The sequence below is a fragment of the Pan troglodytes genome, chromosome 18 (genome assembly GCF_028858775.2).
Source record: "Pan troglodytes isolate AG18354 chromosome 18, NHGRI_mPanTro3-v2.0_pri, whole genome shotgun sequence".
Lineage (NCBI taxonomy): Eukaryota > Metazoa > Chordata > Mammalia > Primates > Hominidae > Pan > Pan troglodytes.
In genome coordinates, this window is record NC_072416.2 from 70,487,741 (window position 1) to 70,506,203 (window position 18,463).

General features: G+C 42.9%; 1 protein-coding gene across 25 annotated transcripts in view; it reads left to right on the plus strand.

Annotated features, from left to right (window-relative positions):
- The window catches only part of PMFBP1 (polyamine modulated factor 1 binding protein 1), a 109,300-nt gene that overhangs the window by 61,209 nt on the left and 29,628 nt on the right, over positions 1-18,463 (plus strand). For 14 of the 25 annotated variants that reach the window (XR_010152419.1, XR_010152417.1, XR_010152418.1 and 11 more), the window contains 3 exons: positions 2,287-2,439; positions 12,761-13,009; positions 16,387-16,608. Coding sequence is in view for 19 of the 25 variants with exons in the window: in XM_063797363.1 (XP_063653433.1) it covers positions 2,287-2,439; positions 12,761-13,009; positions 16,387-16,608 (624 nt within the window). In the remaining 6 variants the exon portion in view is untranslated. Of the gene's footprint in view, positions 1-2,286; positions 2,440-2,717; positions 2,834-12,760; positions 13,010-16,386; positions 16,609-17,204; positions 17,280-18,463 lie in introns of those variants that run through there. The other 11 variants (XM_063797368.1, XM_063797370.1, XM_063797367.1 and 8 more) reach the window with 4 other exon arrangements.

Sequence of the window (18,463 nt, forward strand, 5' to 3'; positions counted from 1 at the left end):
TGTCCAATTCTCACCGTTGTCCTCCGGCCTCCCTCGGCCTTGTGCAGGGGTCCTTTAAACTGACCTGTCCAGTAAGGTTTGATTTACGATGTCCATATCAGGTCTCCAGTTCCTCTGGGAATGTGTGTTATGCAGCTCATATATTTCAAAAGACAGACCAGTCAGTTGGATATGAGGGCAGAGCACTGGCTACAGGGTCAGGAAGAATGTGCTCTCCTGGCCCTACTGCTAACCAGATGTGAGACCTTGGGCACTTTGGCTTAGATCCCTTCACTATTTCCATGCACCTAGCCCCTGCCTACTATGCACTTTTGCAGCTGTAACTCTCTTAGAAGAATTGCCTTTAGACTATTGAAGTCACTTTGCCTACAGGGGCAGAGAGCTGGAAGTTCTTAGGAGCTTATAACCCATGGGGTGGCCATTGGCCATTGACTGACTGATGCTGAGTTTGACAGCCCAGCTTTCATTGACACCAATCAAGACAGACTCTAAGGTGTAGCTCATATTCCAGAGTTTCATGTATGAGCAGGCTAAAATTACTGACCACAGGACTCTCTGAAAATGTACCTATACTTGGTTTTTACCCCTTCCCTGTCCTGCTTCCCCCTCTTCCATGCTGGTTTTTCTTGGGAGTGTTTCTTTAATAGATGCCATGAATCCTCACTTAAGAACCCTCTTGGTAATCTAACCTAAGAGATAGGTACTGTATTAGCCCATTTTCACACTGCCATAAAGAACTACTGGAGACTGAGTAATTTATCAGGAAAAGAGGTTTAACTGACTCACAGTTCCACATAGCTGGGGAGGCCTAAGGAAACTTACAATCATAGCGGAAGGCAAAGGGGAAGCAAGGCACATCTTACATGGCAGCAGGAGAGAGAGAGTGAGGGGAAGTGCCACACTTTTAAACTATCAGATCTCGTAAGAACTCACTCACTATTAAAAGAACAGCATGGGAGAAACCACCCCCATGACCCAATCACCTCCCACCAGGTCCCTCCCTCAACACATGGGGATTACAATTTGAGATGAGGTTTGGTTGGGGACATGGAGCCAAACCATGTACTTACCATGAAGGAGCCAGCCTCAGTTCCTAGATTTAAAACTCAGTAACGGTAACATCTGTGCTCACAAGTGTTGTAGAAAGCCAGCACAGTGACAGAACTGAAGCACTACACAGGTTCACACAGGACTTCTTCCACCTTCCTTTTCACACCATTGCCACCCACCACTCTGGGAGTGGAGGTGGCATCCTGGAGTGATAAAGCCCCACCGTCCTACAACAGCTCTGCACCTGCACCCCCACCCAAGTTACTATGCCCCACACATTCTATTTATATCTCAATCACTACTTTCCATCCCCATCTAGCAACAATTAGCTAATTCTTTTCACTCATAATCAAAGACAGAAATCTTACGCCACCAGCCCAGGGATTTCACTTTTGTTCCCATTGTGAATGCCTCTAAAGAAAAGCACTGGGTTGGCCAGGCACGGTGGCTCATGCCTGTAATCCCAGCACTTTGGGAGGCCAAGATGGGCACATCACGAGGTCAGGAGATCTTGACCATCCTGGCTAAAACAGTGAAACCCTGTCTCTACTAAAAATACAAAAAATTAGCCGGGCATGGTGGCGGGTGCCTGTAGTCCCAACTACTCGGGAGGCTGAGGCAGGAGAATGGTTTAAGTAAACCCGGGAGGCGGAGCTTGCAGTGAGCCTAGATCGTGCCGCTGCACTCCAGCCTGGGCAATAGAGCAAGTCTCCGTCTCAAAAAAAAAAAAAGAAAGAAAGAAAGAAAAGAAAAGCACTGGGTTTATAGGTGAGGGAGATCTTTTGGTCTAGTGGGTAGAAGAGAAAGGTAAGAGACTTCAGAATCCCATATCAAGCCCATCATGGATTCACTATACTTGTCTTGACAAGTTCATTTGACATCTCAATATGTTCATCAGTGGCAGAGCCATTAATATTTATAGACAGTCCAGTAGGTGCCTAGAATTATTCTAGGCACTGACTTCCTCTTGAAAAACAGGGGAATTGTCTGTTGTGCACCCCCAGCAGTGTGGTGAAGATTAATTAATATAAATCAGTAATTGTCTGAATAATGCAGAGCGCTCAGACACCTGGCAATTGGAAACTGTGTAAATGTTACACAGGATGAGTAATAACAGCTAATGGTTGATGGACAAATTTCCAGCAAATTTCAAGTCTCTGTCAACCTGTTAAGTGAACGATAGCAGCACTTTCTTGATAGTTTATAATTGATGCTTTTGTTTTTCTGGCTGCCTAGGCGGGGGAGAGAGACAGAGAAGTGAGCAGCCTGAACAGCAAGCTGTTAAGCCTGCAACTTGACATCAAGAATCTGCACGATGTCTGCAAGAGACAGAGGAAGACCTTGCAGGACAATCAGCTCTGCATGGAGGAGGCAATGAACAGCAGCCACGTAAGGGACTTGGCAGCAGCCGCTCACCCCTGCTCTCTTGACTTCTGCCTCTGCTCCCTTGGGCGGGAATAATAGAAAGTTCTTCCACTGTTCATTCAGGAGTACTTATTAAGCAAGCAATGAGAAGAGAATTAAGAGAATTAAACACACACACCCCAACGCACATACACATGGAAAATGCCAGTCCTGCCTTCAGGACTTTTCCATCTATCTCCAAGGTCATGTACATCCTAGGCACGATGTTTTCCTTATCTGGCCTTTCACACCTGTATTTACAGCTCATTGCCCTGAAAATATCAGATCATAGTGATACAAGGGGAGCAGCATCTGCTATGGATCTCAGACAAACTTCTAAGTCAACCATGAAAATAAAAACCATCACACCTGCACTAAGGTATCAGTGTCCATTGGGGTAGCAGGGGGTCTTTATTGCTGCACCTGTGTCTCACTGCCTGCAAGCTTTTCTTCTGGATGTAGGAACCTGATCATAGGACAAGCTCAGGTTCTCAAGAGTTAATGCCCCTAGAAGCAACCCTCAAGCAATGTCAGATGGGGAGATGGTAGATTACATCTCCCACCTTCCTTTCTCCCTAATCAGAGGTAACCCGAGGCATGCTGTCTCACAGACTTCCTCAATGGACCTGAGCCCAGTTGCTCACAGTGGTACCTGACTTGATGACACACCTTTTTTTTTTTAACCCAATGTTGTTGTTGTTGTTGTTGTTGTTGTTGTTGTTGTTACATGAGTAAGTTCTTTAGTGGTGATTTGTGAGATTTTGGTGCACCCATCACCCAAGCAGTATACACTGAACCCAATTTGTAGTCTTTTATCCCTCACCCCCCTACCCTTTCCACAGAGTCCCCAAAGTTCATTGTTTCACTCTTATGCCTTTGCATCCTCATAGCTTAGCTCCCACTTATAAGTAAGAACATATGCTGTTTGGTTTCCCATTCCTGAGTTACTTCACTTGGAATAATAGTCTCCAATTCCATCCAGGTTGCTGTGAATGCCATTAATTCATTCCTTTTTATGGCTGAGTAGTATTCCATTGTGTATATATACCACATGCGAAAATATGGAACCAGTCAAATGCCCGTCAATCAATGAGTGGACACACCTTTTATCTGCTTCCTTCCCTTCCTTGTTTCAGTCTCCCACTCCCCAACCAGAGTTTCCTAAGACCACCTCCCACATCAACTACTACTTGACCCTCAGTTCCTTGTCACAGAGCCTGCTTTCAGGGGTGCCCAAGTCAAGACACTCAGTAGCACTGATCCTACACATGTGTGAACATGCAGACCTCCTGGCATAAGCATCTTTCTTGAGACTGTGATTTTGGACTAATACTTATCTAGAGTCTAGGCTGTTCATCAGCTGAGGTAATTTCATTTTAGCCTGAGGTTTGCTTTCTTTGGAAGCTCTAAATCTAAGGTCTTTAAGTCAGTCTCTAAATTTATCCACATAAGCTGGGGAGCCAGCTGGGAGATATTTTCCCACAGCTCCCTAACACTTTGGGTTTCCAAGAATTCTTTACTTGTGGTCTTCATTTCCATTTACTGACATGAGTTCTCGGTAAACATAAAGAAGGTCCTAGCTGCACAGACCTGTTGCTGGACACCCAAAGTTAGCCTCTGGGAGGCTGTGAAGCCGCCACTGTGTTCTTCACTGTTTGTGGTCAAGGATCTGGCCTCTTTTCATTGCATCTATTAGAGTTCTCCCAGGACTTACCACCTCACTATTGAAACCACAAATTGTTCCTCTGCAATGTCCTAGAAATACTACCAACAAAGCATTTCTACTTCATCTTGTAAGCATTGCTTTCCTCAGGAAGTCACAAATAGAGAAAAATCCACCGGTTTCCTAAATGGATCTCAGGAAGAAGATTATCATAATTTACTTCTTTCTAAATATTAACATTTTAGGATATTTTCACCATTGCTGTCATGAGTTTACTTATTCCCCCAGTCAGGGAAAGCCATGTGGCTTATAAATGTACCTGGCAACTTGGAAGGAGAAAGGTATTAAATTGCATTTTATTATTCTAATTGCCCAGAAGAAGGTCTAACAGCTTGAAAGAAGCTTTAAAGCGAGCTCTTTTTTCCCCTAGCACTTAGTGCAGAATTTAAATAGCAGACTATGCATACAAATCCACAATTAGATGTAGACTTACACTCATCCGCTCGGAAAATCCCTTTAAGATCTGCCTTCCACATGGAAATGTAATATGGGAACAAAAGGGAAACCAAGACTTTCTGAAATTCTGACTACTCTCTAACAAGGAGCTGGGGAAACAAGCAGGAGGTCATAGTTTACAACCGCAATTATGCAAGAAGATTAAAATGTTACATTAGCTGTTATGTATAACAAAAGGAGTGGCAGGGAAGGGGCAAGTGATAGAAAAGAAAACGGCATGACCTTGCAAATCAAAACTACGTTATGCTCCCAATCCCAGGAACACAGCAGGAAATAGGGTGAAGCAAATGAGGTGGCTAAGGTGCAAAATTCATGGGCACAAGCTCTTCAGGTGCCAACCTGCATGTGCTCCACCCTGAGACTGAGTGCCTCCTTAAAATTTGCACCTCACTTGCCTCACTGTAGTCCTGGCCCTGCCCAGGAATCAAAAGAGCATCTCAAAGTGAAAGGAGAAAAGAACAACAGAGATATCATAATAAAATGATCAAACCAGAAAAGAAAGGGCCTTCTGAGCAATTTTCCCAGGCTCCATTCCCTGATGGTAGCATAGGGTGCATGCCCTGATATTCAGTAGAGCTCAGATTGCCAAACTCATCTTTGAAGCGTACAGAGGACACTTTTTAGCATAAAACTATATAAGGCAAGTTTGATTCCTGTGGATAAAAGTAATTTGTTGAAGATGTAAAGATTAGTAGAATCTTGATGGGCATTATTACACAGTATCATTGTGAATCATTGGGAATGAAAAAAAATATTTCACTGAATCTTCTAAATGCAATGTGAAATCCTGGATTGGATATTGGAACAGAAAAAACACGTTAGTGGAAAAACTGGTGAAATCCAATAAAGTATAGTTCATAGTAATCTTCCAACATTAATTTCTTAGTTTAGACAAATGTACCCAGTTATTTAAGAAGTTAACCTTAGGGAAAGCTGTATGAAGAACATATGGGAACTCTCTGGGCTACTTTTGCAATTTTTCTGTAAATCAAAAATTATTCTAAAATACTTTTTTTAAAGTGAACGTCAGGCAAGCAGAAGTCACTAGTGAGAAGAATGTCTGCATCAGAAAGATGCATCTAAAATTAATTCATGTCACTTAAACATACAGTTCTATGCTCTGCTAGTACAAGGAAGTACAAGACATGCAATTTGTAGAAGACATAAGAAATAACAGATAAGGCCGGGCACGGTGGCTCACGCCTATAATCCCAGCACTTTGGGAGGCTGAGGCGGGTGGATCACCTGAGGTCAGGAGTTTGACGCCAGCCTGGCCAACATGACGAAACCCCATCTCTACTAAAAATACAAAAATTAGCCAGGCATGGTAGCAGGCGCCTATAATCCCAGCTACTCGGGAGGATGAGGCAAGAAAATCGCTTGAATCCAGGGGACAGAGGTTGCAGTGAGCTGAGATCATGCCACTTCACTCCAGCCTTGGCAACAGAGTGAGATTCCATCTCAAAAAAAAAAAAAAAAAAAAAAAAGTAACAGATAAACCTATCCAGTGATATAAGGCTAAACTAGAGTTCAAAGGAAATATCTCACTTACTTCAAAGATAGGAACAGAAGTTCATGACAATGACTGAAAAAGTGAGTTAGTCCTCATCTGTGCTAATGGTTGCTGCTGCTACCTTGTGAACAAGGAGAAACTGATTCAAAAGCCAAATAACCCCTCATGCAATTCAGCTCAAAGTTTGAAGACTTCCTAGATTGTTCTATAGACCTCAACACCAAGAATACATATCACAAATTTAATAGATCATGCTGTATCAAAAGGTCAAATATGAAGCACTTAGAGTTTTTCAACTATACAAATGTATTCTCTGGGTTCTGCTATGGCCCGGACAGTGTTAACTTCCTTTTTCTATTGTGGGTTTTGGTCCCCTCCCCAGGAAATTAATTCAGTTTGATGTATCCAAGTCTTAAGTTTCTCAATAAAGAAAAAAATCTCCATTAAAAAAAGATAGTGAGACTTTTCGGTTCTTAAATGAAAAAAAAAAATCATTAGGGATTCAGTTATCAGAACAATGCCAACCTAGTCAGCGCAAACTAGAACAGGGAATAAAATGGTTAAAAAGTATTTTGAAAAGCCAGCTTTAGGCAAATCAGCAGGGCCTGATGACATACTTCGAAGAGTACTTAGGGAATTGGCAGGTGTTATTACATAGCTGCAAGTGATTATTTTTGAGAACTCAAAAGGATAAAGAAAGTCCCTGTAGACTGAAAAAGGGTAAATGAAGTGCTCATCTTTTTAAAAAGGGAAAAAGGACAATCCTGGTAATTATAGACCTGTCAGCTTAACTTCAATACAAGGAAAATACAGAACTTAACATCAATCAATTAGCATCAACTTGAAAAGCATAAAGTATTGGGTGGAAACCAACGTGACTTTTCAAAAGGCAAATCATGCCAGGCCAATTAATTTCCTTCTGTGATCAAGTGGCCACATAGGCAAGGAAGGAGCAATAGCTATAATCTCTTTGACCACAAGTAGGGATGAAATGTGTACTAAATATGGGAACAGGTTCCTATGAACAGCCAGCAGTCCCCATCTTTTCTAGCAGCTGAGACCTGGATAGAAATCCAGCTGAGAAACCTGGTAGACCAGATGGCCTCCAGAATCACATCTCACTCCAGATGGTCATTTTAAGAACTAGTCTTACCTCTGTAAAATCATTTCCAACGTACTTATTTTCTTCAGATCTCAGTTTAAAAGTCAAAGAAGACTCTTAATAAAATATCTGTGTCTTCATTAGGAAGAATGTTTAAAAAAAAAAAAAGACAAAGAAGCAATAGGAAATAAGTTGGTGCCTTTGTGATACTGCTCTTCAGCACATTTGTAAGTGAAATGTAGGCTTCATCCATAGCGTGTCTTTTTCTATTCCTTTAGAATTTAGAAGGATAAATAAGTAGAAATTTAATAGGTCTCAAATAAGTCTAGGCATTTCTCCAAGTCTTTGAAATTTGATTCCTCTAAACCCATTGATATCTATAGTGTGCAAATGTTTAAAATTCCTATCCAAAGAACTCTAGTTTCTCTGCAGATAGAAGCAGTCCTTGGATCTTTATAACCAGGCAAATTAGGTTGGGTGCTATATTTGTCCTGTACTGGAAGAGTTGCATAAAATCTCATCATCTGGCTAGCCCATCATGTTGCCTCAGACCAAAATTAAACCCAGAAGATCCAAGACGACCTCTGGGGAAGATAAAGCATTGACATTTCACCAGTATCCCTGCCAGGCTGCTAAGCTTTATACACATCATTTAGAAAAAAGCATTTATTTCCCACCGGAAGCTTTAAGACCAAAGAGTAGTTCTGAGCACACCTAAGTATAGATGGGGGTACCAGGTACTAGAGGGGAAGCCCTAAAGAGAGAGAGAGTTTGACTTCTTTTAAAAGAAGAGCATTTCTCTCATTCTTCTGGGCAGTGAAGAAAAAATAGGGACGTGGAAGCAAAGAGAAGCAAAGAATGAAGGAGACCACGGTTAGTTTTCAGCAGGGTCATACACACTCAGCAGTGGACAGATGCTTACAAAGCCAAAAGAAAAAGGATTTTGGCAAAATCTGATAAGGATATTTTCTGAGACAGTGTCTTGCTCTGTTGCCCAGGCTGGGGTGCAGTGGTGTGACCATAGCTCACTGAAGCTTCAAACTCCAGGGCTCAAGTGATTCTCTCGCCTCAGCCTCCCAAGTAGCTGGGACTACAGGCACGTGCCAACATGCATGGCTAATTTTTTTATTTTTTATAAAGATGGTGGTCTCGCTATCTTGCCCAGGCTGGTCTTGAACTCCTCATCTCAAGCCATTCACCCACTTTGGCCTCCCAAAGTGCTGGGATTATAGGGATGAGCCACCATGCCTGGCCTGATAAGAATTTTATTGGATTTATACTAAAATAAGCCCTTCTGAATTAACCCTACCACAGGATGTTCACTCCTTTGCATTAATTCTGTCCACGTTAAGTACTTACTTGCGATCATGTTTTTTTCCAGGTAGCTCCCCACCCTCCTAACTTACTATGTAAGCAGGAGGACTCAGGCTCTTCAGAAGCCCCTCTATCCGTGTATGTGCATGTACACACACATACATGAGCACACCACACACGCTACTCCCAACTCTCTTCTCTCCAAACCTCATTCACAGATGAGTTGTGAGAATAGCAGTGTTTTTATCTTGAAAAGAATGAAAGCCCTTAAAAACAACATTTAATATAAATGCTGGCAATTATAGCTACACAGAGTAAATACAAAATTTAGCTTTGTTCAACTTAGAACAACTTAGAAAAGAGGTCTCATCAACTTTCCTCCAGCCACCTACACTGGCGTGTCTTTGCCTAGGATTTCTTTTGCCTGGTGACCATAGTGGGTCCATTTTCTCTGTCTCTCTTCTCAATTCTGAGGCACTTAAGATGAGACACTTCCAAGAGAGCCTGGAAAGGGTCATTCAGATTGTGCTGACACAATCAGCTAGCATCTTTCTGGTTCTGGACTGGGTTAAGCCTCCTTTACCTTCCCTGTGCTGCCACCACCACTCTCAGTAGAGTTTTTTTGTCTTTCAGGTCCCAGCTCTTACTGAATTAATCTCATTAAAATTCCATCTCCCCAGTTACTCAGACAAAAACCCTGGCATCATCTGTTACGGATGACCATCATGTCCCACCATCTAACCTGTAACCCAGCAGCAAATCCTATGTCCTGTCACTTCAAGATACATCTAGAACCCAACCACTTCTCCCGCCCTCCATTGCTACCATCTTGGTCCACGCCGTCATCCTTTGTCTGGATTATTGCAGTAGCCTCCTACCTGGTCTTTCTGTCTTTGCCTGCCTAGAGTTGATTTCCAATAAACAGCCAGTGTGACCTTCATAAAAGCTCAGGGAGATCATGTTGCTCCTCTGTTCAGTACCCTCCAAAGGCCTTTCATCTCCCCAAAAGAAGTTAAAGTCTCGAGAATGGCTATACGATCCTAAAGACCTCACCTCTTTTCCTATCTCACTCCATCAGGCACAGCTTTCCCCCTTACTGTCTCTGCTCCAGCCAGAAAAAAAAGTGGCTGCAACCCCTGGGGCTCCTCAAATACCACCAGGCATGCTTCCACCTCCAAGGCCATCACTCCCTGGAGCATTCCAGATACCTTCTTTTGCCTCCTTCAAGTTTTGGTTCAAACGTCAGCTTCTCAATTTGGCCTTCCATGCAAACATTTAATTCAAAAATGTAACCTCCTCCATCCTGGCATTCCTCATCTTCCTCCCGTTTCACTCTCCCCTGTTGCATTTTGTCCTTCTAATACACTACATATATACTTGCTTAGTTTTCTCTCTCCCCATATTAGATGCAAACTCCACAAACTCAGGATTTTGTCTGTTTTTTTTTTTTTTTGAGATGGAGTCTCGCTCTGTTGCCCAGGCTGGCGTGCAGTGGTGCGGTCTCACTGCAAGCTCTGCCTCCCGGGTTCACGCCATTTTCCTGCCTCAACCTCCTGAGTAGCCGGGACTACAGGCGCCCGCCACCACACACGGCTAATTTTTTTTTTATTTTTAGTAGAGATGGGGTTTCACCGTGTTAGCCAGGATGGTCTCGATCTCCTGACCTCGTGATCTGCCTGCCTCCGCCTCCCAAAGTGCTGGGATTACAGGTGTGAGCCACCGCACCCAGCCGATTTTGTCTGTTTTATATACTGCTATATCCCCATTACGTAGTGTAGTGCTTGATATACTAGGTGTACCAAATTATTTGCTGAGCACCTTAATTAGATGAAAATAACATACCCACACAAAGGCTAATATGGTTAATGTTCATAGCAGCAGTATTTGTAATTGCCAAAAACTGAAACAACCCAAATATCCATCAACTGGTGAACAGATAAACCAAATATGGTATATTTATACAATGGAATACTATCCAGCAATAAAAAGGAATCAAATACTGATTTTTTTTTTTTTCTGAGACAGAGTCTCACTCTGTCGCTCAGGCTGGAGTGCAGTGGCACGATCTCAGCTCAATGCAAGCTCTGCCTCCCAGGTTCATGCCATTCTCCTGCCTCAGCCTCCTGAGTAGCTGGGACTACAGGCGCCCGCCACCACGCCTGGCTAATTTTTTTTGTATTTTTAGTGGAGACGGGGTTTCACTGTGTTAGCCAGGATGGTCTCGATCTCCTGACCTCATGATCCACCCACCTCGGCCTCCCAAAGTCCTGGGATTACAGGCGTGAGCCACCGCGCCCGGCCTCCAATACTGATTCTTGCCGCAACCTGGATGAACCTCAAAAACATTATGCAGCCAGGCACAGTGGCTCACACCTGTAATCCCAGCACTTTGGGAGGTCAAGGTGGGCAGATCGCATGAGCTTAGGAGTTCGAGACCAACTTGGCCAGCATGGCAAAACCCCATCTCTACTAAAAATACAAAAATTAGCTGGGTGTGGTAGCGCACACCTGTAATCCCAGCTACTCCGGAGGCTGAGGCATTAGAATCACTTGAACCGGGGAGGTGGAGGTTGCAGCGAGCCAAGATCACACCACTACACTCCAGCCTGGGTGATGGAGCGAGACTCCGTCTCAAAATAAAATAAATATATATTTTTATTTATAAGAAGCCAAAAAATGACATATTATACAATTCCATATGTGAAACGTCTAGAAAAGGCAGAAAATCCATAGAGGCAGAAAGCAGATTTGTGGTTGCCTGGAGCTGGAGGAGGGAGCAGGGGTGACTGAAAATGGGCATGAGGAAACGTGGGGGGTTGATAGAAATGTTCTAAAACATTGTAATGATGGTCACACAATTCTATAAGTTTATTACAAGTCATTGAGTTGCACACTTAACAATGGTTGCATTTCATGATATGCAAAGTATACCTCAATAAATCTGTTTTCAAAAAGTTAATTTAAAAATTTGAAAGCCACTGTATTAGAAGTACTCTGTTAATGAGGCCAAGGCCACAAGCTCAACCCCTCGGGAGCCAATGAGATTGCTTGGACGCTATTTTCATTTCTTTCATTCAATACATAGGTATGTATGAATCTGTAATCTAGGCCCCATAACAGCAAACATGGCCCTGCCCTCCAGGAGTTTATAATCTAATTAGAAGTTAAAATGCACAGAAATAATTACAGACAGAATACAGAATAGCACATTAAGGACATGCTAGCAAAGTCTGTGGTACTGGTGCAAAGACAGCTTTGCAGGGAAAAAACAGGAAGGAGAGCAGGATTTAAACAGAATCTTAAAGAATGAGTAGGAGGATAATAAGCAGGGTTGGATGCTAAGGACTGCCCACAGGCTACCCTCTTTATCCACCTTAACCTCACGTGTCATTGTCATAAGGGATGCTGGAAAATATAGGAAATATAGAAGCATCAGCAACTCAGAGATGTGTCCTACCAGCAGAATACCTGGTAAAACATAGGTGCTTAGCCTGTGTCTGTTGAGTGAATGAATGAATGAATGAAAATGAAGGATGAGCCTAGCAGCATTTCAGATAGATTGTGGATTAGCAAGAAGAGATCACACCACACACACACATACACACACACACACACACACACACGCACACGCACGCACACAGAGTCAGCATCCGCAAGGTCACATCTTCCTTCAGGAGAAGGAGACAGAGTCAGTGCCCAGATGTACCTGAACAATATCTCTGGCTCTCATTTTTCAGCGTTTCAAAATCCCCAAGAATTCACCCTTGACTCATTGCAATGCTCCTTTACCCAGGGGTTTTTAATACCAAGTTTAGTCCAAGAACCAAGGCCAGAAATCCATTTCCTTCCAAGTCACTAGTGTTATCTTTATATGGGAAGGCAACACCTCAGCATATTATTACACATATCTCCCTAGGTCCTTTATGTGTATATTTTTTCTTCTGACCTAAATAGTAAGATTTTGGTAGATAAGAACCATTTTTTTTCTTCTACTGAACTCTTCTTACTGAGTGGGAATACTAAGTGATACATTTCCTTGTGAATAGAGTGAAATGTTTAATAAGATCTCTGTAGATGAAAAGATAAAAAGATGGATAGATGGATGTGAATGAATGAACAAATGAAAAAAAAATCCTGGAATGAATACGTCCTTAGTGATGATCTAAAGCCTTTTTTGTATATCCTGTCTCTATGGTAGGACAAGAAGCAAGCACAGGCATTAGCATTCGAGGAGTCAGAGGTGGAATTTGGGTCCAGTAAACAGTGTCATCTGAGACAACTCCAGCAACTGAAGAAAAAATTGCTGGTCCTTCAACAAGAACTGGAGTTTCGCACAGAGGAGTTGCAGACTTCTTACTATTCTCTCCGCCAGTATCAGTCCATCCTAGAGAAGCAGACTTCCGACCTGGTTCTTCTACACCATCACTGCAAACTGAAAGAAGATGAGGTATAGACAGATTAACCATGGAAATAACCCACATTCTTAGGTACCTGCAGAAATCAGACCAGGCCCACTAGAAAGCAGACGCTGGACTTAGGAGAGCTTTGCAACATCCCGAGCAGGTTTTATAAACCTTCCCCCTTTAATTCTTGATCTTTTTGAAGCTGAGCAGAAGGAAACTAAACTGAATGGCATAACTCGGTGAAAGCTGCAGTATTCATGCATGTGGAATATGTGGAGTGTGTGTGCAGGCATGTGTGTGTGTGTGTGTGTGTGTGTGTGTGTGTGTATAAGTCCATCTTCTCCATTCTATTACCATTGCAATGTAAATGCAAAAGACTGTAGGTCTCTGAGGGTCATCAAAGAGGTATAAGGTCCATTAAATCCACCATTTTTAGAAAAGTAAGGTCTTGATAATATATAAATTCCTGGCACGTGCACACTAGATAAGATAACCAGATGTTGAGTGGGAGTCAATCATTGACAGTACCAGGTAATTTTTTCAGACTGGAGTTTTAGATCATATAGACTTCACTTAGATATATTCAGGACATTAATTCCCATTCATGTTCCAGGGTGGTATTTTCTAAGCCGAAGAGTACCACCCCTTTAGAATCCCAAGTAAATTCCAAGGACCCAAAGCTGCAGCACTAAAACCACTTGAGCAGTGATAGCACTAGCTGCAGTAAACCGTGGGTTCTAAATGATGGGACAGACATACTCTTCCATCCTGGGGTTTCCCCTGGCATTTTCTTTCTTTAGATTTAAAGATAAAATTTCAAAGAGTTAGGTTCTATTGGAAGGACGGAGAAGAAAAAAAAATTTCGAAGAGTGTTTTGGATGGTGCTGTTGCTTAAGGACTAACTTCAAGGACTTTAGGAAGGACCTTAAAGACCATAGACTTTTTAAAAAGGGAATATTGTCACCTAGTGAAAATCTGCTCAAAAGAATTAAGAGTGGGAGGAACAGAGAAAGGTTATTCTAATCCTACAAATATAATCTATGACTTAGCCTGTGCACACACACATAGTTTTAAAAAGATAGTGCAGGGCTGTGTTAAAACTTACTGGTTCACTACAACTTAAATAAAAGGGTCCAGCCTGGATAAAGTGACCCTGAATGAGTTGGGATTCTATTTAGCAGCATATAACAGAAAATAAATAAGCTAGTTGATTTCTGTGTCATATTTAAAAAGGTCAGAGACAGGTGGTCTGTTGCTGTTATGCCAACTGTGTGTGTCATCAGGTCTAAGGGTCTATCCTTGGGTTCCACCAGCATCAGCTCAGGGCTTCCATTCTCTAAGTCACCTGAGGTGCCTGCTGGAGCTTCAACCGTCACATCCTTTTTTTTTTTTTTTTTTTTTTTTTGAGACGAAGTCTCAATCTGTCGCCCAGGCTGGGATGCATTGGCCCGATCTTGGCTCACTGCAACCTCTGCCTCCCAAGTTCAAGTGACTCTCCTGCCACAGCCTGCTGAGTAGCTGGGATTACAGGCACGCACCACCACACCCGGCTAATTTTTGTATTTTTAGTAGAGACGGGGTTTCACCATGTTGGCCAGGCTGGTCTTGAACTCCTGACCTCGGGTGATCCGCCCATCTTGGCCTCCCAAAGTGCTGGGGTTACAGGCGTGAGTCACCATACCCGGCCACATCCTTGTTCCAAATAATCCAGATAAAAGGGCAGAGGACCAGGTGACAAGGGTGGAAGGGAAAGGCACACTCCCTTCCTTTTAAGGACACTTTCCGGAAGCCACAACACCTTCACTTAAATATCCCTGGCCAGAATTAGTCACATGGCAACAGCTAGTTTCTAGGAAGCCTAGGAAATGTGGTGTTTTAGGAGGTGCATTGCTGCCCCCAGTAGAGTCAAAGTTCTATTAGTAAGGAAGAGCGGGAGAATACATACAGGACTCGGCAAATAACAGTCACTGTCAAAGATCCCAAACCGAGAAAGCATTGAGAAAATTATTTTAGACATTCTGCCAAGTTCCCCCAATGTCTTGTTGCACAGCCTCATCAAACTTCTGTCTAAGGTTGGGTTCACTGAACAGCAGACCCTAAGACAAGGATATAAATTCAAGTAACTAATTCCGGAGGTGATTCCTGCATGCACATGAGCAAGTGAGTCAAAGAAGGACCGGAAGCCCATAAAGGACACTGGTATTGAGTAGATTGCTTGCTTGGTCCCTCTGGGGAACTCTGGGAGATAGTGTAGAACGTGCCTCAGAGTGAACCCACCAACATAGCCCCAGTCATTGGTTGAGGGCTGCTCCTGAGGGCGTTAACCCCCCAGCACTTCTAACCTACCCTGTCTTGCCTCTCTGGTTGAATGGGCTCCTGGTATTAGAGAAGCCCTTAGGCAGAGTTGAACATGCTTGCAGTGGGAATGGGGTTAACTTGCAAAGAAATAGCAAGTGCCCAGGGGATATGGGCTGGCCACTGACAGCTTCGGTTACAAATATTTGGATATAAAATATTCCTCTCCTCTTCCCCTTACGTAGTAGACACCTTACACAAAGTTATCCTTTCCTAAGAAGAATCTCAAATGACAGACAGCAAGTATAATGAGCTTAAACTAATGGAACATGTTCTATCAGCATTCTACATTGGATTATTTAAACTAATATAAAGCCATCCTTCATGACTCTTCTGCTGTTAACTCCTTCAACACATCAAATTCGAGCCATACAATTTAGCATACTCAACTACCTACAGCTGTTTATTCATTTTAAATCTTATGTCCCCAAGATTGTGAAAGTTTTAAACTCTTTGAGGGGTGAGCATATGTCTAATATGTATATATCCCCTCTGCACTTAACAAAATGCTCGTGAGCTTTCAATAAATATCTGTCAGTTTGTTGACTAATTACTTGATGAGGAAGAAAATAAATCTAAACAAGGATTGTGCAAATCCCAGAGGAACTTTGGGTCATGTTCCCCACCTGTCTCTTGGGAACTTTCCTGACATAGTCCTGTGTGCAGGAGGAAGTCTACATTTTCTAAGTTCAACCTCTAGAGAATGCCTGGGAAGGAAAAAATACCAGCATTTCAAGCCCTTAAAAAACAGAGCTATACAAATTCATTCCTATTAATCAACTAGCAAGTATTTATTGAGTTCCTGCCACATGCTGGGCAGAATGGGAAATGGATATGGTCCTGCCTTGAAGGAGCTTACCTCTAACTAGGGCCACCTTTTTTTATTTCCAATCATTAGCATCTTGATATTACATACTGTAGCTTTTAGATCTGTGCAGCCTTCTCTTCTGTTCACCTGGTCTTCTGGTTTAGATACAAGACTTCTCTGCAGGGAATCTTACAACCGCATCCTTTCCTCATTACGTGCTTCCATGGGCTCAATGTGGATTTATTCCTACACCTACAGGTGATTCTCTATGAGGAGGAAATGGGAAATCACAACGAGAACACAGGGGAGAAGCTCCATTTGGCGCAGGAGCAACTCGCCTTGGCCGGGGACAAGATCGCCTCCCTAGAGAGGAGCTTAAACCTCTACAGGGATAAATACCAGTCTTCCCTGAGCAACATCGAGTTACTAGAATGCCAAGTGAAGATGTTGCAGGGGGAACTCGGCGGGATCATGGGTCAGGTAGGACTTAAGCCAGGCCATTCAATCCAGGCAAGTGGATGTTCTCCCAGGTGGTCCCCTCAGACAGTCCCAGCCTCCTCCACTGGAAACCCAAACCTTTACCCAGATGTCACTTCCTGCCCTTGATTTTGTAGCCCTCAGCTTTTGAACCTCCAGCTTTCACATATCCTATAAGATCACTTCTTCACAATTTTGAGGCTCTTTAATTAACATAAAGAGCCACCACTTCAAATAACGCCAAAAGAGAATTACCAAATAAGCTTCAGCCCCGCAGTTCCCTGTGAGGTTGGCTGAGCCTTTGTTGAGATTGCATCACAGCTCATCTCCCTCTGCCCAACCCTGCTTCCGCCCTCTTCCTTTCACAGGTGTTAATACCAACAGCTCTCCCTAACAATGTCCAATCTTTTCTTAGTTCTCATGGGGGTCCGGCAGGGGGCTCTGCTAGGCCACAGGACTCATGCAAACCACAACTTCAGGATCAAATAGGGGGAAAAGCTATGAAACATGGGAAAGAAAAGTCGAAACACCTGATTTGTTTCTTTTTTCTTTTAACTGCTACTTTTAATTACACAAGTAATACAATTATTATAGGCTCTCTAGACAGAAGTACGGAGATTAAATATGAAAGTCTGCCTTCAACCTCTTCCCCATCATTCTCCTCCTCTTCTTAGGTAATTACTTGAATCATGTGTTGAGAATCCTCTCGGGGCTTGTGCTATATACAGTTACATATATAAATGGGCAGGAGGTTATTTTTACCTAAGTGGTTATCAATGTGGTTTTAAAACTTACTTTCAAAATGCACATTTTTTTTTTTTGAGATAGTGGTGCAATCTTGGCTCACTGAGGCCTCCATCTCCCAGGTTCAAGTGATTCTGCTGACTCAGCCTCCAGAGTATCTGGGACTACAGTCACGCGCCACCATGCCCGGCCAGTTTTTGTATTTTTAGTAGAGACATGGTTTCGCCATGTTAGCCAGGCTGGTCTTGAACTCCTGACCTCATGTGATCCACTCACCTCAGCCTCCCAAAGTGCTAGGATTACAGGCGTGAGCCACCGTGCCCAGCCTAAACTGCACATCTTGACAATTTATTTTACTTACTACCTTGTATTCTGTAGTAGGGATGTACTACCTATTGACCTGTTTTTTCCTCTTTTTTACAAACGAGCTGTAATTGACTTCCTTATTTCTTTTGGATAATTCTTGAAGTGTGATTGCTGGGTCAAAGGATATGCTTATTTTTATTGTTTAAAGATACTTCTAAATTATATACCAAAAAGGTTCTACCAGTTTACACTTTTACCAATAATAATTAAGAGAGCGTATTTCCCCACACCCATCCACACTGTACGTTTTCATTCTTTTAAAGTTGTGCTAAACACTGATGGGTAGGGAGATAACGTTTACTAGTTACAATTTTCATTACCTTAGTTCTAATAGTCGCAGGTTGGGTTCCCCAGGAAGCCAACTCTAAGACAGAGTAGTGTGCAGGACGTTTTTAGGGAGAGCTCTTGGTATTAGCACCAGTGAAAGGAAGGAGCGGAAAGCAAGGTTGGGCAAAGGAAGAAGTCGAGCTGCGATGTAGTCTCAACAAAGGCCTCAGCCAACCCCACAGAGCTGGATGAACCTTCAGAGCCTTGCTAAATTGAAGGGAAGGGAGCTGGCCTTTAAGCCTCCATGTCGTCATCAGTTATGGGATGTGGGCCCCATAAGGAGAGGTGCTTGGCCTTGGGCAAAGCAGTTTTCTTCAGCCTACACAATCCCCATAAAGGGCAACAAGTCCTTCATTGCCAAAGGGGATCTGGAAGGCCCAGCACAGTCTCCACCACACTTATGAAGGATTGAGCACTATTC